The following is a 24463-nucleotide window of genomic DNA, read 5'->3' as shown; positions in this document are numbered from 1 at the left end:
AGTGTTTTCTCGAAATTTCTAGAACGCCTCGAGCGGTTTTCGCAGTTTCACTTTCCAAAGCAAGTTCCGACGTGGTAAGTACAATTCTAGCTAACTTTGCATCATCTAGTTTCTATCTTTACCAGTTGGAATACTATTATAAGCTTTATTATGATAGCCACGAAATTCAAGCAATCATAAAGTGATGATCAATTGCAAACTCCATTGTTTGCTGGTAAACAAAAACGTTTGTGGCTCTGCCAGTTCTGCTGTCTGTTATCACCGAAAAAAGGAGTTGGAAATCAATTAAATCGTACAAAGTACATTATAAAGTAATTACTGACGAAAAGTTTATTCAAGGCCTTCCATATTTTACAACAAAACGATGGCAAAAGTAGCTTTCATTAGTTGTCTTATTTCTCTTCAGAGCAAGTCAGTCTGTCTATGACAGGAACCGGCGTGGAATGTAAATTCTATTAATCAGCCCACACGGAGTTAAATTAATAGTAAACTGGAGTGGTTTCTAAGCCTGAGAAACTTCAAAAGAGCAAACAATGATGCCAAGATTTATGTTGAAAGGTCCAGGACTGTGAACAATCCTTCAATAGTGTATTAATTAGATAACCGAAACGTTTCTGTTGGTTAATCTATAAGACAAAACTGACATAACACCTATTGTGTTTTATCCATGGTTAAGACAAAGAACGAACAACATACGAGAAAGAACTTAGTCTCAGTACCTTGATAAATATTTCACTGATTATTAGTTATGGTCAAAAACCCAATCTGCTTTGAAAGCTATAACGAAAAATGGGGACTAAAAAGATACAGTTTGCTTTCAATTTTTTTTTTATTTGATTATTTTGCAGAACGTTTGAAACATATTTCAATTTCAAATTGTTTTAACTTTCTATTGGACCTCCTATTGTCCTGCAGGGAAAACACCCAGTGTTGTTTCAGTTTCTATCAATTTTGGTTTCATTTTCGTCAGAAGACTGAGAAACTAGACACGGTAAGTTTATAAACTGTAAACTGTCTGTGCATGACTGAAAGCGTTGTCTGCGCATTTAACAAGCATGGCCGATTTCTTAATACTTTAAATTTACACTGGGAGAGGTTTGCATGAATTGCGTGACTGTTATTCTTCTTGTTGTAAGAGTTGTTATTGAGTCACGCGAAAAATAAAGTCACGTGAATAATTGTTTGGAAGCATCGTTTGCCCAGCAATAATTGGCTTAACTTTTCCTTCTCTTTTACTTTTCAGACGAAAAGGTCCTGTTATTGACGCGTATTCATTTTGGTTTCATTGTGGTCGACCCACCAAAACCAGTGAGTATAAATCAATATTTTTTATAATTTTGTTATTCATAGTAGACTGAAATCATTAAGTAAACTGTTCACAGTTGATCTACTTTTTGAACAAAAAGAAAAAACTGGCAGATTTTGTAGCCGTAATGTCGACTGTAATCACCAACTACTTTCAACTCTGACGTCATGTAGTTAAAGACTGATTTGAATCGGTGTTAATATATGATGCGATTGGCATGTTTTATAAACCCCTACTCTTTAACTCATTAGTGTTTCCAAACATTCCCGAAAGATAAATTAATTTCCTTAGTCACTGTATAACGTGAATTTCTGTTTTTCATCTCGCATCCCGTCCCCTAATATCAAATTCATCCCGCATTCCCTGGTTGAAATGAACACATGCTGCTCAAGCCAAGATATGTTATCCTGAATGTCGCACCCCGCATTCCGCATTGCACATCCAACCTTGATTTTCAGTTTATCTCGCTTCCCACCAAGCTTATGTTATGATACTCCAAAAACTTCGAAATAAAGCTTCCATGCATGACGTAGTATGATAATAAGTGTTTTCTCGAAATATTTAGAACCCCTCAATCGGTTTTTCGCAGTTTCACTTTCAAAGCAAGTTCTGCCGGCCGTGTTAAGTACAACTCTAATTAACTTTGCATCCTCTGGCTTCCATCGATCAGTTAGAATAATATATAGCTGGATTCTGATAGCCAGTGCATTCGTAAAATCACAAAGTGATGATTAATTACAAGCTCCATCGTTTGCTGTTACATAACAAAGTTTTTGGCTCTGTCATGAGAAAAACGAGAGTTTCAAATCGACCAAATCGCGCAAAGTGCATTATAAAGCGAAAACTGAGGAAAACTTAATTCACGGTCTTCCATATTTTACAACATAACGATGGCAAAAGTAGCTTTCATTAGTTGCTTTATTTCTCTTTAGAGCAAGTCAGTCTGTCTATGATAGGAAGGCTTGGAATGTAAATTGTATTTATCAGCCAACAAATAATTAAATAGTAGACTGGAGCGGTTCTTTAGCCCGAGAAACTTCAAAATAGCAAACAAAGATGCCAAGATTTTTGTTGAAAGGGCCAAGATCGCTTTGCGATCATGCACTATGCATTAGTTACATAACCGAAACGTTTCTGTTGGTAAATCTATAAATCAGAACTGAGTTAACACGTACTGTGTTTTATGCACGGTTAAGCCAAAGAGCGAACAACAATATGCAACAAAGAACTTTGTCTAGCTTGATAACCATTTCACTGATTATTAGCTATGCTCAAAAACCCAATATATTTTGAAATCTATTGGACTTTACCGTCAGTGTTTAACAAAGAATGGGAATGGAAAAAATGTAACCTACTTTCGAATGATTTTATTTGATTGTTTTGCACAATGTTTGAAACTTGTTTCAATTTTGATTTGTTTAGAATTCCTATTGGACCTCCTATTGTCTTGCAAGGAAACTCCCTAAGAGCTGTTTCAGTTTTTACCACTCTGGGTTCCACTTTATAAGAAGACTGAAAAACTATACACGGTAAGTTTATAAACTGCAAGCTATTTGTGACTAAAAGCATGCTTATACACGAGATCGAGAGTTTACACTAGAAGAGACTTCGTGAATCGCGTGACTGATTTTCTTCCTGCTGTAAGCGCCAATAGTGAGTCACGCGAATTATTATTAAAAGTAACACGAATGATTGCTTCGAAGCACCGTTCTGTGCAGTAATAATTCGCTTAACTTCTTCCCTTTTGCTTATTACCCGGGCTTCCGTAGGAGAGCCCGAGTCTTAAAATGCTAGCGTTTTGGTCGCCAAAAGGGGGGTAATGGTCCCAGGCGTTCCATGCGTAGACCATAAAAACTGGGGACGAGAAACCCGACATTGCTCGCTCTTCGTGACAGAATGCGGTGTTTTGGGAAGAAAGGTTTGGCAAGAATCGCGCCTTATACTTTCATCTCACATACAAAGATGTCGATCGTTTTCAGAAAGGGTCGGTCCACGAATTATATTGCTTGAAAGCCAGCCAGGTAAGCAAAGTTCACGCTCGAAACGTTCTCGTGAGATAACAACTGAGCCGATTGCGGTATGAGTTCAGTCTACGAAAACACTGGCAAAAAACAGGCAGTCAATGATGGTGTGTGGCTACTGCTGTTATTATTTAAAACATTGCAGTAAAACAAATCATATTGCAATAAAACGAGCTAAATACGAAAACGTTTTTGGACTCGTAGCTCATTAAAAACATGCCGACTTGTTTCTTTCACCGCGTAAAATATGTCGATCTCCAAAGTTGTAAAGATGAGACTTTCGGTAACTGAATAAAATATCCTACCTTCAAGTTAGTTGGCTTTCTATTAGGGTGCAGGAAAAAAAAAATAACGTGCGAATTTGGAGGCACACTGTGCGGGAGAATTAAACCTTCGATTGTGCGGGGAATTGTTTGGGATTATTGACGAACCAATGTTCTTGCCAAGTCCTAACGAAAATCTGCATTGAAGATAGTTTAGCCAGTTATTTCACTAGTAGTTCAAATATATTTAGCAGTCTCAGCAATCGCCAATTCTTTTACGATGTTACTAAAACTGGGAACGGGGAACGGGGAACGGGGAACGGGGAACGGGGAACGGGGAACAGGGAACGGGGAACGGGGAACGGGGAACGGGGAACGGAGAACGGAGAACGGAGAACGGGGAACGGGGAACGGGGAACGGGGAACGGGGAACGGGGAACGGGGAACGGGGAACGGGGAACGGAGAACGGGGAACGGGGAACGGAGAACGGGGAACGGGGAACGGGGAACGGAGAACGGGGAACGGGGAACGGGGAACGGGGAACGGGGAACGGAGAACGGAGAACGGGGAACGGGGAACGGGGAACGGGGAACGGGGAACGGGGAACGGGGAACGGGGAACGGGGAACGGGGAACGGAGGACGGAGAACGGGGAACGGGGAACCGGGAACGGGAGTCTAAGAACGAGTGTACAGCGGTAACCCACCTAAGCCCTAAGAATTCAACATGGCGGACAAAGGAAAAGAAAAGGGAACACTTTGGGGAAATGTAAGGAAGTGTTACGGTTGTAAACTTTACTTTCTGCCGGCTGTGCCTCCAAGTCCAAAATGGTACTGAGTAAAACAAAGCATGAAATAGCGCCTGGGGAGAAAATCGTATCGGTATTATCACATGCTACCCCAATCGGTCAGTACAAAATGCAGACTGCAGACCGGGTACAAAATGAAGACTAGGTACAAAATGCAGACTGCAGACTGGGTACAAAACGCAGACAGAGAATAAAGACTGTTTTCCGTCTGATACGTGACAACATGTCATCTAAAAACATACCGAGTGTCACGCAGTCGCTTTTCCGCGGTCATCTGTCACCAACGTTAGCATTATTTTGGAATATTCCTTGCTCATTTCTTCATATATTTTGTCTTTAACAAAGCGGCCAGGCCACAGGTTATTTATCTGCTGCTCATCTGATTTGCCAGCTGACTTGCCGATCTCCGAAAGGCCGCCTTTCTAGCTTCCGAATGCGAAGACAGCGGACGAGCCACAATCAATGATGCTCGTGTGTTATGTCACTTGTCCTCGATATCATATTGCGTGTTGCTATTTTTAAATATTGATATGACAGCTTGCGCACAAAGTGAGAAGATATGAGTAGACTATGAAGGCTTGAAATTCTATGTAAGAAAGACTGTGGCCTGACTGATTGGCGGACGTAGCTTGTGATAATACAGGATAATACCGACTCGATTTTCACCCCAGGCGCCATTTCATGCTTTGTTTATCCCAGTACCATCGGACTCTGCTCTAGCAAGCATGTACCGGGCCATGATCTGGTGGCACAGCCGGTAGAAACTCACGTTAACAACCGTAACACTCACTCACATTTCCCCAAACTGTTCCCTTTTCTTTTCGTTTGTCCGCCATGTCGAGGTTTCACGCGGGTTACCGCTGTACACTCGTTCCCAGACTCTCGTTTCCCGTTCCCCGTTACCAGTTTTAGTAACATCCATTCTTTTAGAAAACTGTGTCTGACTGCAAAAGAAAATCATGTTGCGAGAACTAGACGACATGAACTAGACGAGCATGAAACTAAAATAAATAGCAAAGCAAAATGCCGCATCTTCCCTTATAAATGAGAGTCCTTTTTAAAAATACTCCTGCCTTGATTTAAGAAAGATATGTAGCTTGAATATTTCTTCATAAACTGCGTTAAGGGTCGCAAATTCTTGGAAGTTATCCGCAAAATACACAACTTGAAAGTTTATGCAAATTATGTGCAATGCAACTTGAGCTTAGTCACAGGACTGTTGTTTTCGCGAAGGAGCTTGTCATGATTCATTTTGGCTCTCTCGAAAAGATTATTCGCTCTCCAAAGTAGATATGACTCTTGAAAAGGGTTTAAGATCGAAACACGGCAAAGATGTCAGTTCAGCTACACAATTTACACGGATCGCCCCGACCAGCAAACAAACTTCGGACAATTTCTGCCAGCATGTACAAAGTAATAACCATAAGTTGTAAAAAGACCTCGAAAATTCTATGCAAACAACTTCTCCATCAATGCGAAGGCAGTTGTACTTCATTCTTGAACCAAAATGGTTATAACTCACAACTTGCGATAGGATGAGGAGGATACTCAACGAAGCAACTTGAATAGTAGATATCTAAGCGGAACTCTTGTGCTAAAATATCCTGATTCTTTAATTTGCTTTTATTGTGTCAATTACGCGTTTTCGTAAAGTACAATTTGATACTGTGGTACGAAGCCCGAGTAAACGCTCTTAGAGCCTCTAGTTTTCAGAGGAAAAGGTCCTGTTACTGACGCGTGTTAGTTTTGGTTTCACTCTTTTGACTCACCCAAACTAGTGAGTATAAAACGAGTATAGCTTTGTTATTCATAGTAGGCTTATAATCATCTAGTAAACTGTTTTCATTCGATCTACTTTTTCAACACGAAGAAAGAACTCAGACCAAAATTTTGATCCTGCTTTGGAAACTTTATGTTAACAATCAGACCCAGTTTCTAATCATATTTACTGTATGACGCTGTTGTGACCATAGATAAAGCGCGATTGAGAAGTCGAAAACGCGTCCTTCGTGTCTCATCCGAGATTACAATAAAGGTATATTAATGTGTTCAGTTATATTTATGTGTTCAGAGTGATTTGCTGGTATTTATCATGCATCCCGTCCCTCAATAGGGATCTTACGCAAAACACGACGGCAACGGCAACGAGAACGTCACCAAACAAAAGGTTTAATCAGCAAACCTGGCTGAATGGCTGTGCTCGCGCGTTATAATTCTTGATACATTTCTTTGCCGTCCTCTGCAAGTCAACATCGTGAAATGACCAAATTCTGGGTTGTCTGGAGAACGCGAACCACAACCGCTAATTTTTCGTATTTCTATTTGGAACTGAACACGTTTGTAGCATATTCAGTAGGGGCAAGTTTTAATACCGACAGACACACTGGATAGATAATAATAATTTAATAATAATAATTTATTGATTTATAGTGCGCTTTTTAACATACCAGGTGATCAAAAGCGCATTACAACAATAAATAACCTAAAACTATACAAGTGTTAAAAATCTACAATAAAACTTAAAAATAGTAATAATAAGAAAAAAAAAATCTAATAAATAAACGAGAAAATTAATTCCAAAGTAAAATAGAAACACATTTTTTGTTACCAGGCGTCGTCCTCGCCGTCGCCGTCGTATATGCCTAAGGTGCCTAATATCAAATTTATCCCGCATTTTCTGGTTAAAATGAGCCCATCATGTCTTCTCAGGCCACGACAGGATATTTTATCCTGAATCCCGCATTCCGCTTCCCGCCTGACTTATCTCGCCTCCCAACAAACTAATATGTTGACATTCCGCGTTGAAATGAATCTTCCATGCATGACGAGTTATGATAATCAGTGTTTTCTCGAAACTGATCGAGAACCCCTCAAGCGGTTTTCGTAGTTTCACTTTCCAAAGCAAGTTCCGTCGTGGTAAGTACAGCTCAAGCTAACTTTGCATCGTCTGGTTTCTATCTTAACCGGTTAGAATAATATATAGCTCGACTATAATAGCCATGACATTCAGACAATCATAAAATGATGATCAATTCCAAGCTCCGTCGCTTGCTAGTAAACAACAAAGCTTTTGGCTCTGTTATTTCTAATGTCTGTTACCATGGGAAAACGAGAGTTTGAAATTGATCAAATCGTACAAAGTGCTTTAGTACTTTATAGAGTGAAAACTGACGAAAAGTTAATTCACGATCTTCCATATTTTGCGACAGAATGATGTCAAAAGTAGCTTTTTTCAGTTTTCTTATCTCTCTTCAGAGCAAGTCATTCTGTCTGTGACAGGAACCAGCGTGGAATGTAAATATTATAAATCAGCCAACACAGAGTTTAATATTAAACTGGAGTGGTTTTTAAGACCGAGAAGCTTCAAAAGAGCAAACAAAGATGCCAAGATTTATACTGAAAGGTCCAGGACTGTGAACAATCTTTCGTTTTTCGATCATACACAGTGCGTTAATTACATGAGCATAACATTTCTGTTGGTTAATCAATAAGACAGAACGGAGTTAACATTGGCTTATTGTGTTTTATGCATGGTTAAGCCGAAGAGCGAGCAACATACAACAAAAAACTTTGTTTAGCTTGATAATCAGGTCACTGATTATTAAAAACCCAGTATACTTTGAAAGCTATTAGACTTTACTGTCTCTATTTAACAAAGAATGCAGATAGGACAAAAATTTAAATGTATTTCTTCAGTCACTAAGTAACCGTGAATTGCTGTTTTTCACCCCACATCCCGTCCCTCAATATCAAATTTATCCCGCATTTCCCGGTTGAAATGAGAACATGCTTCTCAGGCCGAGATATTTTCATCCCGAATCCCACATCCCGCATCCTGCCTGGATTTTCAGCTTTTCCCGCATCCCGCCAAGGTTATGTTTTCAAACTCCAGAAACTTTAAAAATACATCCTCCATGCATGACGTATTATGATGATCCGTGTTTCCTTCAAATATCTAGAACCCCTCAAGCGATTTTCGTAGTGTCACTTTCCAAAGCAAGTTCCGCCTTGGTAAGTACAGCTCTAGTTAAGGTTACAGTATACCTTCAAGTCGGCAATTTTCTTCAAATTTGGATTTTTGGGTCAAAGTAGTGGTCGAAGAATCATCCCTAATTTCTGAAAAAAAAAAATTGAAAAAGACTAAATATTGGCAGAGAAATGGCGGTTTTACGTTTTCACCGGAAGTGATAGTTTACCTCTTGATTGACAGCCCTATGGCACGTATGCAATCAACCGAGACGATTTTCGCGGGAATTACCTGTACGGGTGTCACAAATTGACTACTCGGTTGATCAGCATTGTTGCTCTGACTACCAAGTATTTTTAGTATTTGGTGTAATTCTATTAAGTTATAAGTAAACGTAGACCACGTTAAAAACATGGACCAGTTCGTAAAAGCGAAAACAGCGAAGAACGAATGAGAATACATCAATGAGTGAAAAACCAAAAGATTGCCACGCAAATGAAGCTATAGCTATCGTATAAGGTGGGCAAAAAATTCGAGGTAAGAGAAAAGAAAGGTTCTGTAAAAATTTGGGAACTTGACAGAGACTCTTCTGATGAGTCAGATATCGATGAATCGTTGGACTCGTTGAAATCAATTAAAATATTATCCATACACAGCTGCTCCGCCGCACATTCTCTTATTTGTTTTCTTCGCTCAGCCACTCTAGCGTTCGTCTCCTTTTTCGTCTTCCCCATTTTGCCAGAGTGACCAGCTTGGAGAAAAACCGAGCTACAGAGAAATGATCTCTCCGTCTTCGGCGCCTTGAGCGCATTGCAAAACACACGGGTTTTTGGAGCTTCACCCGTAAATTTCACCAGGAGGTTAATGGTAGTAAACTTTCCCTGCCCTGATTGGCTCAGTTATCTGAGAACCCAGTTGAAGGCGTTTGTGGGCGGAGTTTGTTTGCGAAGTGGAAGATTTTTTTTACGCTGTTTTCTCGAATAAATTTTTTCGCTTGAAGCAGACACTTTAAAGAGTTCTAACTCAAAGGGAATTTGTTCAATTGCCCTCAAATTTGGACAGTAGCTAGTTTAACATATAAACTACCAAAACGTGTCTGCGAATTTTTAATTTCGAAATATTTTTTCTTCAAGAGCGATTTTTGTACGATCACTCCACATTTTTTTAATCCTATTTCGAAAATGTTCTGTAACTTTTTACTGCGATTGAATATGGCAAAACTCAGACACGGTTTTTTAGCGCATTGGGCCCTAAAACCGAGGAAAAAATAAAATTGGCGAAAAACAAAATTCGCTTTGACTTGTAGCTTTCGAAAGGTGAGTCGGGCGCTCGCATTTAGTGGTCGTGAAAAATTCGACAATTCATTTTATTTCAAAATTCTTGGTATAGTTTGATAGCCAGCTCTATGAGCTTTAATTTGACATAGAGGTTTCGGTATCTACTGCTTAAACTGCACTCGCTACATCGCTTACACGCGAGACACCCCTGAAGGTATACTGTAACCTTAACTTTGTATCGTCTGGTTTTTATCTTAACCAGTTAGATTAATGTATAGCTCGATTATGATGGCCACGACATTCAGACAGTCATAAAGTGATGATTAATTGCAAGCTGCATCGTTTGCCTTTACATAGCAAAGCATCGTTAATCTATAAGACAGAACTGAGTTAAAACCTATTGTGTTTTATGCACAGTTGAGCCAAAGAGCGAACAACAAAGAACTTTGTCTAGCTTGATAACCATTTCGCTGATTATTAGCCATGGTCAAAGACCCAATATGCTCTAAAAGCTATTAGACTTTACCGTCAGTGTTTAGCAAGGAATGGGAATAGAAAAAAGGCAACTTGCTTTCGAATATTTCATTTGATTGTTTTGCCGAACGTTTGAAACTTATTTCAATTTTAATTTGTTTTGGCCTCCTGTTGTCTTGCAGGGAAACTCCCTCAGTTCTGTTTCAGTTTCTATTACTTTAGGTTCCACTTTTATCAGAAGACTGACAAACTGAACACGGTAAGTTTATAAACTGTAAGCTATTTGTGACTAGTAGCGTGCACATACCCAAGATCTAGAGTTTACACTGGAAGAGACTAATAGTGAATAGCCAATAGTGAGTCACGCGAATTATTAAGTAGCACGAATGACTGCGTGGGAGCACGTTTTGTGTAGTAATAATTCGCTAAAATATCTCCCTTTTGCTTATTTTCAGAGGAGCAGGTCCTGTTACTGACGTGTTAGTTTTGGTTTCACTCTGTTGACTCACGAAAACTAGTGGGTAAGGTAGTAGTAATGAAAGATTATAAATGCGTTCCACGCCGTCACTAATAAATATACTTTAAATGATTTCACTTGCTGACTTTCAACCTCTGGCTATTACTAAAATCAACATTTTTCATCAGCAATCGAGTTTTTACAGACAGATATATTTTTATTTTGAGGTCCGCCGTATAAAATACAATTTGTTGATACGTGGCGTGACGGCGCCTGTTTCCGTAGACTCACAAAAATATTTACATAAGCCTTCTAATTTCGCGCTAAAGATTTTCACATTAACTAGTAATTGGTTTCAGCGTCAAAGCTAATTTGTAAAAGTGTTTTTTTAACGTACATTATTTTAAGCTTGAAGAACAAATGTAAGCAAACATTTGCAATCGCGAACTGGTTTATCGTAAACATTCGAAGGAGCGATTATCGCGTCTAAGAAAAAAATAGCTCCGCACTGCGTACTTGTGTGTGCGTAACGTCCTTTTTTCTTTTTTTTTTTTTTGAATTTTACGGGTTGAGGAAATTAAACTGGGATGCTTATTGGAAACGAGCGTCTTTATCGGAATAGGGTGCTGCTCCCTTTCTTTCTCGGGTTTTTTTTTTTTTTGCATCCCGATCCCGACCACGTCCCCGTTTACGCCCGCAACATAGGCTATATTTGTTGGTATGTTTAGATAATAGCTAGTCTACTTACGTTAGTCCGTTAGCGCCACTATTACGCCACGTTGTATCGTTTCGTGCATGCTCTAATTACCAGAAAATGACTATCGAATCAATGACATCAAAAATTGTAGGGTCTAGATTTTGCTTCACATCAGTCGTTTGCCCTATATACACTTTGCAGCACATCATTTGTGTCGACCAAAGCATCACCTCATAATTCCTCATTTTTTATTGGGTAACGACATGTTTCAATTTTGGCATGAAAATTAACGTCTTGGCTCCACGTAGGGGCCAAACCACCCCCCTAATGTTTCATGAAGGCTATATTTGCTTCTTTTATATATTTCTGAACCAAGTTTGGCAGATGAGCCTTCTTTGTTCTCCAGTTTATTTTTATTTGGAAGTTGTGACAAAATGTCAGATTATGACGTCATAATTGATGACGTCACCAAAACGTGCTATAATTTTTTGTAAACTCTCATAAAAAGATTATGTCATTGGAAAGGCCTTGACTAGAGGAGTAAAATGCCGGAAACCGTTTTTTGTTATGATGATTATTTTTCGAGATATGGTAAGTTAAAAATTTTGTTGTTGTCCCCCCCCGAAATTTGCTACATACTGTCCTTCTTAAGTCAGTCTCTCTGGTTTATTTTTCTCAGTTTTAGTCTAGGAAGGCTAATAATCTAGAAAAATAGAAAGTTTGATGTTGTAAAAAATCGTATGGTTTTAGAAATTTGATTTTGGGCTTTGTTAGGATGGTATTAACAGTAAAAAAACGGATGACGTCACAGGTTATGCCGTAACGAAACTAATTTTAACGCAATAACACTAGAGGGATAATTTTTTATTCCGATTTTCTTCTTTATTTTTGCTTTAGTCATCTGGCACATCACATGTGCAACATAGCTGCATTTGCTGGAACAAAATTACGGCTCCAATTTGGGGATTTTTCTCAAGGGGGGATCCCATATTTTACAGAGCTATTTTTCATATTTAAAAATGCCATATTTCATTTAATTTTTGCGATATGGACAAAATTTTTTCAGGTTTCAACTCCCCTTGACGTGTTCTTTCGAACACATTGTAAAAAATTTGCATATTAAAAACTTCAAAAATGGCAGAAAACATGACGTCATCACTGTGACGTCACAACTTTGACATTAACTGACATTTTTCACGTAAATATAATTGGCAATAGGTGTCCTGCTCATCTGCCAAGTTTGGTGTAGAAAGAGTCAATACTCTTTAAGTAATGCGAAATAATGTGAAATACCCAAGAACTGACGAAACATTTGGGGGGTGGTTTGGCTCCTACGTGTCAGAGAATTGTCGCAAATTCTCCACAATACGACATCGTTGTCCGTAATTGAGGCCACGCACATCATATTTCATAACTGATCCTTAAAATGTGATAAGACTTCCTGTGTATTCACGAAATGGTTATGAAAGCCGATTCTTGACCGGTATTGTTCGTATACTAACTTTTGGTCTTGAAAAAGCAACAACAGGGTGTCTGTTAACCCTATTCAAGTGTATTTCTAACAATTCAAGTACAATGCAAGTGCAATGCAGTCGTTTTTGGTTTCTGACAATCCCTGACAATATGCTTAACTTTGAAATGCTTCCTACATCAATCAGTTCAAGCCCATATAAATGTTGGCTAGCGAAATTACAATGACTCCCTTCGCTCTATTGGGCAACCCGCGCCGAACATTCAGGCCGATAAATTTTAGCTCGCGAAAGCGTACCAGCCCCTGTGCAACCTGCACTAACCACATCAAACTACAGCCAATGAAACACAGCTGTTCCCACGGAAAACATCCTAAAGCCACGACCATTTAAAGTCGTGTTCATGAACATACAAAATAAACTATAAACCACGAGGTAGTCTTTAGATGCTCAGACTTACTCACACCACAACGAAAACCTTGAGGTGTGTGATAGTCTTTGCGCATATGAGGTGTGACGTCATTCAAAATGGCGCAGAAAATGCAGACGTTCGAAGAAAAAATGTCTAAATAGGTCACCTTGAAACCACAGTATACCCAAGATTATGAACTGCGTCCTCCAAACGCAAAAAAAGTTCAGCTTTGTCATTCATTGTCCCTCGATATCAAATTTATCTCGAATTTCCTGGTTGAAATGAGCACCTGCTGCTCAGGCCACATCCCGCCTGCTTATTTTCAGCTTTTCTCGCCTCCCGCAAAGCTTAGGTTTTGACACTCTAAAACCTTCGACATACATCCGTCCATGCATGATGTAGTATGATAATCAGTGTTTCGTAGAAATATCTAGAACTCCCTCAAGCGGTTTTCGTAGTTTCACTTTAAAAAGCTAAGTTTCGCCGTGGTTAGTACAGCTCTTCAGTGCTAACTTTGCATCGTCTGGTTTCTATCTTAACCAGTTAGAATAATATATAGCTCGATTACAATAGCGACCATATTCCGACAATCACAAAGAGGGGAGTAACTGCAGGCTCTACCGCTTTCTAGTAGATAACAAAGTTTTTGGCTCTGTCAGATCTGATGTCTGTTACCATGGGAAAACGAAAGTATGAATTCGCCCAAATCGCACAAAGTATATTATAAAGTGCAAACTGACGATAAGTTAATTCACGGTCTTCCATATTTTACAACAGATCGATGGCAAAAGCAGCTTTCACGAGAGATTCATGCGATTTATGCTGGATGGTCTAGGACTGTGAAAAATCTTTCGCTTTGCGATCATGAACAGTTCATTTAAAATTACTTAAGCGAAACAGTTAAGTTGGTTAACCAATAAGTCAGAACTGAGTTAACACCTATAGTGTTTTATGCACGGTTAAACCAAACAGCGAAGAACAACAGACAACAAAGAAATTTGTCTAGCTTGATAACCATTACACTGATTATTAGATATAGTCAAACACTCAATGTACTTTGAAAGCTATTAGACTTAACGGTCAGTATTTGACAAAGAGTGCAGATAGGAAAGACAAAATGTAACATATTTTCGAATGTTTTTATTTAATTGTTTTGCTCAACGTTTAAAATATATTTCAATTTTATATTGTTTTGACTTCCTATTGGACCTCTCATTGTCTTGCAGGAAAACCCCCCAGTGTTGTTTCAGTTTCTATCACCGTTGTTTCACTTTCATCACAAGACCGAGAAACTGAACACGGTAAGTTTATAAAATGTAAGCTGTCTGTGCATGACTGATAGCGTTGAGTGCGCATATAATAAGTACAGCTGATTTTTAGTACTTTAAATTTACACTAGGAGAGGTTTGCATGAATCGCGTGGCTGCTTTTCTTTTTCTTGTAAGAGTTATTAGTGAGTAACGCGAACATTACGTCACGCGAATAATTGTTTGGAAGCATCGTTTGCGCAGTAATAATTTGCTAAACTTTTCCCCCTCTTCTACGTTTCAGAGAAAAAGGTCCTGTTATTGACGCCTAGTCATTTTGGTTTCATTGTGGTCGACTCACCAAAACCAGTGAGTATAAATCACTATTTTGATAGCCTTGTTATCCATAGTAGACGGAAATCATTAAGTAAACTGTTTGCAGTCGATCTAATTTTTGAATGCAAAGAAAGAACCTGGGAGAATTTGTTGCCGTAGCATCGACCGTAATCAGGAATCACTTTTAACTTTAACGTCATGTTATTAAAGACTAATTTGAACCAGTTATAGTTAATGACGCTGGTGTGACCGAAACGCGATTGGAAAACTGTCTTACAAACTAATTAGTGTTTCCAAACACTGCCGAAAGGTAAGTTTACTTCTCCAGGCATTGAGTGACTGAGATTTGCTGTTTTTTATCCCACATCCCGCCCCTCAATATCAAATTCATCCCGCATTTCCTGGTTGAAATGAGCACATGCTGCTCAGGCCAAGATATTTTTATCCCGAATCCTACATCCCGCATTCAACATCCCGCCGTGATTTTCAGCTTATCTTGCATATCCCGCCAAGTCTACGCCAACTTCAAAATGGCATATTCCGCCAACTTCAAAATAGATCTTCCATGCATGACGTATTAGGATAATCAGTGTTATCTCGAGATATCGAGAACCCATCAAGTGGTTTTCGTAGTTTCACTTTGCATCGTCTGGTGTCTTAACCAGTTAGAATAATATAGAGCTCGATTATAATAGCCACGACCTTCAGCCAATCATGCAGTGATAATAAATCCCAAACTCAATTGTTTGTTGTGAGAAAGAGAAAGTTTTTAGTTCTGTCAATTGATATTGTTACCATGAGACGGCGGCAGAAGGAACTCAATGAAATCGTGCAAAGTAACTTATGAAATGAGGACTCGCATATAACAAACATGAAGAATTACAACAGAACGATGGCAAAAGCCATTCGTCTTTAGTTGTCGTATTTGTCTTGTGAGCAAGTCAGTTAGTTTCCATGAAAGGAAGGCGAGGAATGTAAACTTTATTCATTAATCAACTCATAGTTAGTAGAGGGGCATATAGTTTTAAAACTTGACAAACTTCAAAAGAGCAAACAAAGATGCCACGATTTATGTTGGAAGGTCCACACAGTAAACAGTCTTTCGTTTTGAGATTGTATATAATAGGCATAAACCACGTAACCGAAACTTTTCAGTTGAATTATAAAGTCTGTGAACAGAAATAATTACCTATTGTGTTTAAAGCACGATCAAGACCGAAATGAAAACAAAACCATACAACAAAGGACTTTGTTGGGCTTAATAATCATTTCAATCTATTAACTATAGTCAACAACGCAATATGCTTTAAAAGGCATTGGATTTTGCCATCAGTAATTAATTCCACTATTTAATTTGCATTTGTTTTTGCTCTTCAGTCTCTATCACTTTTGATTTAATTTCGTCCAAGGATCGAGAGACTGCACACGGTAAGTTTGTAAACTTTAAGCTGTTCGTGATTGATACTGTTTCATACACATAAAACGTGTATTTGAAAGCGATGTTTAATAGTTTCAATTTACACTGAAAGAGATTTTTTATGAATCGCGTGACTGATTTTCTTCAGTTTTTGAGTGCTGTAAGTCACGCGAAGAAATAAATCAAACGAATTCTTTTTTGGAGGTACTGTTTTGGAGTAAAAATCTGCTTAACTTTTCCCACTTGACAATTTTTACAGGAAATATTATCGTTTTCGGCGCATATTGGTTTTTGTTCCATACTAGTGACTCAGCAAAAGTGGTGAGTGCAAATCAGATTTAGCTTTGTTATTCATATTGGACTGAAATCATCACGTTAACTTTCACAGTCGCTCTGCACTTTCGAGGAAAAAAAGGGGGACTTTCGCGAGCTCAATGATTGGAGAAAACGGGAAACATTAAACAGTTAAATTATCACCGTCATTTGAGTAGAGTAGCCAGAACTGGAATTAGCAGTCGCACACCAGATACATAGTTTTATTATATATTTTTTTAAAAAAATATGAATGTGACTGAGGTCGGCTATGTTCAGTGTGATTTTCTTTTACTGATCGGACGCAATCTGCACGACCACATTTTTATTAATAGGCTAGAGTAGAGATTTTGAAGGACTCAAGACTGATAAAATAATTTTGGGATCGATAAAAAGTCATAACAATACTTAGCTAAAAAAAAAGAAAGACAAGTAAGCAGCCTCAACTTTAACGGTGATTTTTGCTGGAAAAAAAAAAATGAAAAACAAAAAGGCAAATGCAACTCTAAGAAAAAAACGCATTACCCTGAAATGATCAACACGACGGTTTTCACACACGCCAAGACAACTAACTGCATTCAACCAACGGCCTCGTATCTTCATCAGTTTTCTTTTGTTTAGATTGGGACTATTTCTGCTCCCCTATGAAAAAATCCATAACAGGACTACCCCCAGCTTTGAATTCACCATTACCTACTTAGACAACCAGGTACAAAGACGTACACAAATATATTATTACTCGAAATAGCTACAAATCTTGATTCCTGTTATCCGCTTGATAGGGCCTATAGAAAGGGACGCCATGGGCATCATAACAGACATTTTACAAGCCATCTCTATTGGCTTGGTGGTTGCTACTTTCCTTCCCAACACTGATCGTGGTCTAAAGGCCATTGAGGTCTGCCAAGAATGTTTGATCTGCCTAAATCACGAAGTACTAAAAGCGGGAGAACTTTTCAATTTAATCAACATTTGCATTTATCAAACTTTTTTCATTGCGTATTGTCATATCCCTGATTATACAAAAGCCTTAATCTACGGCAGGGAACTTCTTGAAATTTACCGCAAGTGTAGTAAAAAAGACGAGGAAAGGAATCTAACAATAACAATGGCTGAAATATGTAAACAGCAATATAGATACAAAGAAGCAAAGGAACTTTATGAGAAAGCCATAAAAATCATGAGGGAAATGGGTGACAAAAAGGGAGAAGCCACTTCGTACGGAAACTTGGGAACTCTGTTATTATCTCTTTCTAAATACGACAAAGCTAAAAAATATCTTGACAGAGCACCTGCCATCAGAATACAAATTGGCGACAAAGAAGGAGAAGTAGCAGATTATGGAAACTTAGGAACTGTGTTTCAATCTCTTGGTGAATATCACAAAGCCAAAGAATATCTTGAGAAAGCACTTGCCATTACAATACAAATTGGTGACAAAGAAGGAGAAGCAGCAGCTTACGGAAACTTAGGAACTGTGTTTCAATCTCTTGGTGAATATCACAAAGCCAAAGAATATCTTGAGAACGCACTTCCCATTACAATACAAATTGGTGACAAACAAGGAGAAGCAGCATTTTACGGAAACTTAGGAACTGTGTTTGAATCTCTTGGTCAATATCACAAAGCCAAAGAATATCTTGAGAAAGCACTTGCCATTAGAATACAAATCGGTGACAAAGAAGGAGAAGCAGCATTTTACGGAAACTTAGGAACTGTGTTTGAATCTCTTGGTGAATATCACAAAGCCAAAGAATATCTTGAGAACGCACTTCTCATTACAATACAAATTGGTGACAAACAAGGAGAAGCAGCATTTTACGGAAACTTAGGAACTGTGTTTGAATCTCTTGGTCAATATCACAAAGCCAAAGAATATCTTGAGAAAGCACTTGCCATTAGAATACAAATCGGTGACAAAGAAGGAGAAGCAGCAGATTACGGAAGCTTAGGAACTGTGTTTAAATCTCTTGGTGAATATCACAAAGCCAAAGAATATCTTGAGAACGCACTTCTCATTACAATACAAATTGGTGACAAAGAAGGAGAAGCAGCATTTTACGGAAACTTAGGAACTGTGTTTGAATCTCTTGGTCAATATCACAAAGCCAAAGAATATCTTGAGAAAGCACTTGCCATTAGAATACAAATCGGTGACAAAGAAGGAGAAGCAGCAGATTACGGAAGCTTAGGAACTGTGTTTAAATCTCTTGGTGAATATCACAAAGCCAAAGAATATCTTGAGAAAGCACTTGCCATTAGAATACAAATTGGTGACAAACAAGGAGAAGCAGCATTTTACGGAAACTTAGGAACTGTGTTTGAATCTCTTGGTCAATATCAAAAAGCCAAAGAATATCTTGAGAAAGCACTTGCCATTGGAATAGAAATTGGTGACAAAGAAGGAGAGGCAGCAGATTACGGAAACTTAGGAACTGTGTTTGACTCTCTTGGTGAATATCACAAAGCCAAAGAATATCTTGAGAAAGCACTTGCCATTAGAATACAAATTGGAGACAAAGAAGGAGAAGCAGCAGTTTACGGAAACTTAGGAAGTGTGTTTCACTCTCTTGGTAAGTATGACAAGGCTAAAGAATATCTTGAGAAAGCTCTTGCCATCAAAATACAAATTGGTGACAAACGGGGAGAAGCCACTTCAAACGGAAACTTGGGAACTGTGTTTTTATCTCTTGGTGAATATCACAAAGCCAAAGAATATCTTGACAAAGCACTTTCCATTAGAATGCAAATTGGTGACAAAGAAGGAGAAGCAGCAGATTACGGAAACTTAGGAACTGTGTTTGAATCTCTTGGTCAATATCACAAAGCCAAAGAACATCTGGAAAAAGCACTTGCCATTAGAATACAAATTGGTGACAAACAAGGAGAAGCAGCAGTTTACGGAAACTTAGGAACTGTGTTTCACTCTCTTGGTGAATATTACAAGGCTAAGGAATATCTTGAGAAAGCACTTGCCATTAGAATACAAATTGGTGACAAACAAGGAGAAGCAGCACATTACGGAAACTTAGGAACTGTGTTTACATTTCTTGGTGAATATCACAAAGCCAAAGAATATCTTGAGAACGCACTTGCCATTAGAATACAAATTGGTGACAAACAAGGAGAAGCAGCACATTACGGAAATTTGGGATCTGTGTTTAACTCTCTTGGTGAATATCACAAGGCCAAAGAATATCTTGAGAAAGCACTTGCCATTAGAATACAAATTGGTGACAAAGAAGGAGAAGCAGCAGATTACGGAAATTTGGGATCTGTGTTTAACTCTCTTCGTGAATATGACAAGGCCAAACAATATCTTGAGAAAGCTCTTGCCATCAAAATACAAATTGGTGACAAATGGGGTGAGGCCACTTCAAACGGAAACTTAGAAACTGTGTTTCAATCTCTTGGTCAATATCACAAAGCCAAAGAATATCTTGAGAAAGCACTTGCCATTACAATACAAATTGGTGACAAACAAGGAGAAGCAGCAGATTACGGAAACTTAGGAACTGTGTTTAAATCTCTTGCTGAATATCACAAAGCCAAAGAATATCTGGAAAAAGCACTTGCCATTAGAATACAAATTGGTGACAAAGAAGGAGAAGCAGCAGATTACGGAAACTAAGGAACTGTGTTTCAATCTCTTGGTGAATATCACAAAGCCAAAAAATATCTTGAGAAAGCACTTGCCATTAGAATACAAATTGGTGACAAACAAGGAGAAGCAGCAGATTACGGAAACTTAGGAATTGTGTTTCAATCTCTTGGTGAATATGACAAGGTTAAAGAATATTTTGAGAAAGCTCTTGCCATTACAATACAAATTGGTGACAAAGAAGGAGAAGCCACTTCAAACGGAAACTTAGGAACTGTGTTTGAATCTCTTGGTCAATATCACAAAGCCAAAGAATATCTTGAGAAAGCACTTGCCATTACAATACAAATTGGTGACAAACAAGGAGAAGCAGCAGATTACGGAAACTTAGGAACTGTGTTTGAATCTCTTGGTCAATATCACAAAGCCAAAGAATATCTTGCGAGAGCACTTGCCATTACAATACAAATTGGTGACAAAGAAGGAGAAGCAGCAGGTTACGGAAGCTTAGGAACTGTGTTTCAATTTCTTGGTGAATATCACAAAGCCAAAGAATATCTTGAGAAAGCACTTGCCATTAGAATACAAATTGGTGACAAACAAGGAGAAGCAGCAGATTACGGAAACTTGGGAACTGTGTTTACATCTCTTGGTGAATATCACAAAGCCAAAGAATATCTTGAGAAAGCACTTGCCATCAGAATACAAATTGGTCACAAAAAAGGAGTAGCAGCAGATTACGGAAACTTAGAACTGTGTTTGAATCTCTTGGTCAATATCACAAAGCCAAAGAATATCTTGAGAGAGCACTTGCCATTACAATACAAATTGGTGACAAAGAAGGAGAAGCAGCAGATTACGGAAGCTTAGGAACTGTGTTTAAATCTCTTGGTGAATATCACAAAGCCAAAGAATATCTTGAGAAAGCACTTGCCATTAGAATACAAATTGGTGACAAACAAGGAGAGGCAGCAGATTACGGAAACTTAGGAACTGTGTTTGAATCTCTTGGTCAATATCAAAAAGCCAAAGAATATCTTGAGAAAGCACTTGCCATTGGAATACAAATTGGTGTCAAAGAAGGAGAGGCAGCAGATTACGGAAACTTAGGAACTGTGTTTAAATATCTTGGTGAATATGACTAAGCGCGAAAATATCTTGAGAAAGCACTTGCCATTAAAATACAAATTGGTGACAAAGAAGGAGAAGCAGCAGATTACGGAAACGTAGGAGTATTGTATCAATCTGTTGGTGAATATGTCATGGCTGAAGATTATATTGAGAGGGCATTGTCAATTAGTCGAGACATTGAAGACTTAGAAAAAGAGTTCCCATGTCTCTCTCATCTTTCATTGGTGAAGTTATGCCGATATAAGATCCAGGAAGCGTTTGACTGTCTGTTTTTGAGTATGAACAGAAGCGAAACTTTACGAAGTTTGTTAGGGGACAACGACGATTTTAAGGTATCGTCTTCAGATGGTCGCTATTTTCTCTACCGGGATCTTAGTGCATTCCTTTGTTTTTCGGGAAATCCGAACCATGCACTTTATGTTTTAGAGCGGGCTCGGGCTAGAGCATTAGCAGACTTGATGGCAACTCAGTATTCTCTTAAAAGCCAAGTTTCAGCTGATCCGCAATCGTGGATTGGTGTTGAAAATATTATGAAAAAAGAAAGTAACTCCTCTTGTCTGTACATTTCTTATCATAATAATGATCTGTTTTTCTGGATTCTTAAGACAAGAGGAATCATTCAGTTCCGAAGAATAACAGTGGATGAGAAACTAGTTGGTGCCGGACCAGTTGACAAGTTACATGATTTCTTCGCAAAAAGCTTTCGGAGCTTTGCTGTTTTATCCGAGGAAGATTGCGAAGATCGATCTTTAAGTGACGTTGAGAACCTCGCAGCATTAAGACTTATAGAGGAAGAAGATGAAGAAAGTCAAAACTCCGAATCGAGCGTTTCTTTGTACTACAGAGCGTTAATCCGTCCGGTAGCTGATCTACTTGAGGAGCCCGAGCTCATTGTTGTTCCTGATCGCTTCTTAAACCAAGTTCCATTTCCAGCGTTAACAGATGAAGGCGGGAGGTATTTATCAGAGAAATTCAGAATCCGCATCGTTCCTTCTTTGACGACTCTCAAGCTCATTCAGGACAGTCCTGTATACTATCACAGTCAGACTGGTGCTCTGATAGTGGGGGATCCAGTTGTCGGTACGGTGCGTTACAAAGGAACGAAAACCTGGGTTTCTAGGTTACCCTGTGCAGGAAATGAAGCAGCCAGGATTGGACGACTGCTAGGTGTTCAACCTTTGTTGGGACGGCAGGCAACAAAGCAGGCGGTACTTGACGGTCTACATTCAGTGAGTCTTATACATTTTGCAGCCCATGGTAATGCCGAAAGAGGAGAAATTGCCCTTTCTCCAGTAGGACCTCCTAACAGGGTTCCAGAAGAAGAAGATTACCTATTGACGATTTCTGACATTGCAAAAGTTCAACTGCAAGCTAGACTGGTGGTAATTAGCTACTGTCATAGTGCACGTGGGCAGATTAGAGCCGAAGGAGTCGTTGGGATCGCTCGAGCGTTCTTAGGATCCGGTGCACGGTCCGTTTTGGTGGCTCTATGGGCCATAAGTGACGAAGCAACAGAGCAGCTAATGTGTCGTTTCTACGAGCATCTTGTTCGTGGGGAGAGTGCCAGTGAATCTCTTCACCAGGCCATGAAATGGATGAGAGGTAACGGCTTTAACAACGTTCTCGATTGGGCGCCCTTTATGCTGATTGGAGACAACGTGACATTTGACTTTGGGACATAAACGGTAAGTATTTTTTAGAACCAAAACGCTTTTTTGGCGGAGGGAGGGGAGGGGCAAGCTAATAAACGTTAGCGAAACTGTCGCCATTTCATGTCATAAGTTACGAGATCCAAATCCTGCTAGACATGTCAACAACGGTTTTTGAAATCGTTTGCATTTAGAACACTCGCGCAACGATTTCATGTGTTGGTAGTTCTCTCACAGCCTCGCCCTCGCCAATGAAGCGTGAGTGTTTATGCTAACCATGTAGATCATCAACTGGACAAACAGTGGAATTTACAGACGTTTTTGTTTGATACTTTTCAGCAATAACCTCTAACAACTGAGTGCGCACTCTGATCATGAGTGTCTGTGTAGCCAAGGATTATTTTCCTGTCCTTACAGAAACGCATGGTAACAGCTACGTTTCCAGGCTTTTAAGCGTTGTAATTTAAGATTGCGCTCACATGCATCAAATAAACACTGTTTAAATTCTTGCCACTTTTTCTCCGTGTGAGATGTCCTTCGAATACAGACAATTTTGAATCAAATGGACGAGTTACGTTTTTCAAGAAATAACTCCGTGGCAAGGAACGAGAAAGGAAAGTCATAGCTAGAGATCAGAAAGTGAGTAGCCATTAGTTAAAGATCATCAACACATTGTCCGGAAGACAGGTAATGAGTATAGACCAATCGTCTTGATGTGACACTAAATTCTCAGAACTTACGTTAACAAAACTATATGGTAATTGAGTAGAGAGAATTAATTTTCTCTGAGTGTTTTTTTAAGCCTAAATCTCTTCGATTTAACCCACTGTCGCCGCTAAGCGACCTGTGGTTCAGTGTCGGTTGCACGTTAAGGGCCTACTTACATGGTGAAAAGTTGTCCCTGTTGAGAATGTTTCCCACTCACCCCTCCCGCGACCCACTGTTACCGAGCGATTATAATGTATGAAAAATTAAAATTTCCTTCTTACCAAGCCTAGAATTTGCCTTCTCCTTCAGGATAAGTGTTTGCTTGATTCCAGTTGTTTTTCACCTCGAAGTCACCTCGCGCACGACACAACTTCTGACTAGCGATTTAAACAGTGCGCCATTACTTTTAAAAAGTGTCGTTTATGGTATCATATTAAAAGTTCCATTTTTTAAATTGTTCGTGGGGATGAGTTTTCTCTTTGTGTTTTCGTCACTCAGTTTTTTGACTTTTATTAATGTCCAGGAACTCAACAAACAAAAACACAACTGAGCAGGAAAAGTACTTTGCTGAAGCGTATTGGATTGTTTGCAGATTCTGTTCATTTGCAAAACGCATCAATCACTGAGTTTAAGTAGTCCAGTTAAGAAAGCTGTGTTTGAATGCTTGATAAATGATACTGATCTCCTTGTAATACCATTTAATTTAATTTGCCTCACGCAAATATCTTGTATTACTTTAGAATATGCGCCTCCTGGCGCCTCGAGAACTGATGATGACATTAGGGTAGTTACTGTCTCTATAGTTATATTAATGCGTTTGAAATTTAATTGAATCTAAATTTAGCACTAGATAGTTTTTGATGTGTGTTCTAGTGCCTCTTGTAAATAAAGTGAGATCATTTTTAACAGCA

The 24463-nt window shown here is 38.8% G+C and overlaps 2 protein-coding genes across 2 annotated transcripts in view; both read left to right on the top strand.

Annotated features, from left to right (window-relative positions):
• LOC149107937 (uncharacterized) overlaps window positions 1-17319 on the top strand; it is a 22346-nt gene extending 5027 nt beyond the window's left edge. The window contains exons 5-15 of the mRNA XM_089296161.1: window positions 23-74; window positions 916-991; window positions 1244-1308; window positions 2729-2835; window positions 8358-8409; window positions 10299-10375; window positions 10572-10637; window positions 14378-14452; window positions 14703-14767; window positions 16112-16162; window positions 17246-17319. Of these exons, the coding sequence (XP_089152287.1) occupies window positions 23-74; window positions 916-986 (123 nt within the window). The 3' untranslated portion in view covers window positions 987-991; window positions 1244-1308; window positions 2729-2835; ... (5 more) ...; window positions 16112-16162; window positions 17246-17319. The remainder of the gene's footprint in view (window positions 1-22; window positions 75-915; window positions 992-1243; window positions 1309-2728; window positions 2836-8357; window positions 8410-10298; window positions 10376-10571; window positions 10638-14377; window positions 14453-14702; window positions 14768-16111; window positions 16163-17245) is intronic.
• LOC149107936 (uncharacterized) lies at window positions 16484-24463 on the top strand. Its single transcript, XM_089295989.1, has 3 exons — window positions 16484-19756; window positions 21298-22880; window positions 23184-24463. The coding sequence occupies exons 1-2, from the start codon at window positions 17266-17268 to the stop codon at window positions 22875-22877; spliced, it is 4071 nt and encodes a 1356-aa protein (XP_089152115.1). The 5' UTR covers window positions 16484-17265; the 3' UTR covers window positions 22878-22880; window positions 23184-24463.

This window comes from Orbicella faveolata, unplaced genomic scaffold (assembly GCF_042242905.1).
Source record: "Orbicella faveolata isolate gen_17 unplaced genomic scaffold, um_ofav_v1 contig_26, whole genome shotgun sequence".
Lineage (NCBI taxonomy): Eukaryota > Metazoa > Cnidaria > Anthozoa > Scleractinia > Merulinidae > Orbicella > Orbicella faveolata.
The sequence above is the reverse complement of the archived record's forward strand: the minus strand, read 5'-3'. Positions and strand labels throughout refer to the sequence as shown.

Coding starts and splice junctions, on each gene's coding strand:
- LOC149107936 (XM_089295989.1), top strand. CDS start 17,266: ATGGGCATCATAACAGACATTTTACAAGCCATCTCTATTGGCTTGGTG. Junction 19,757..21,297: donor ATCTGTGTTTAACTCTCTTC/GTGAATATGACA, acceptor GAAACGTAGGAG/TATTGTATCAATCTGTTGGT.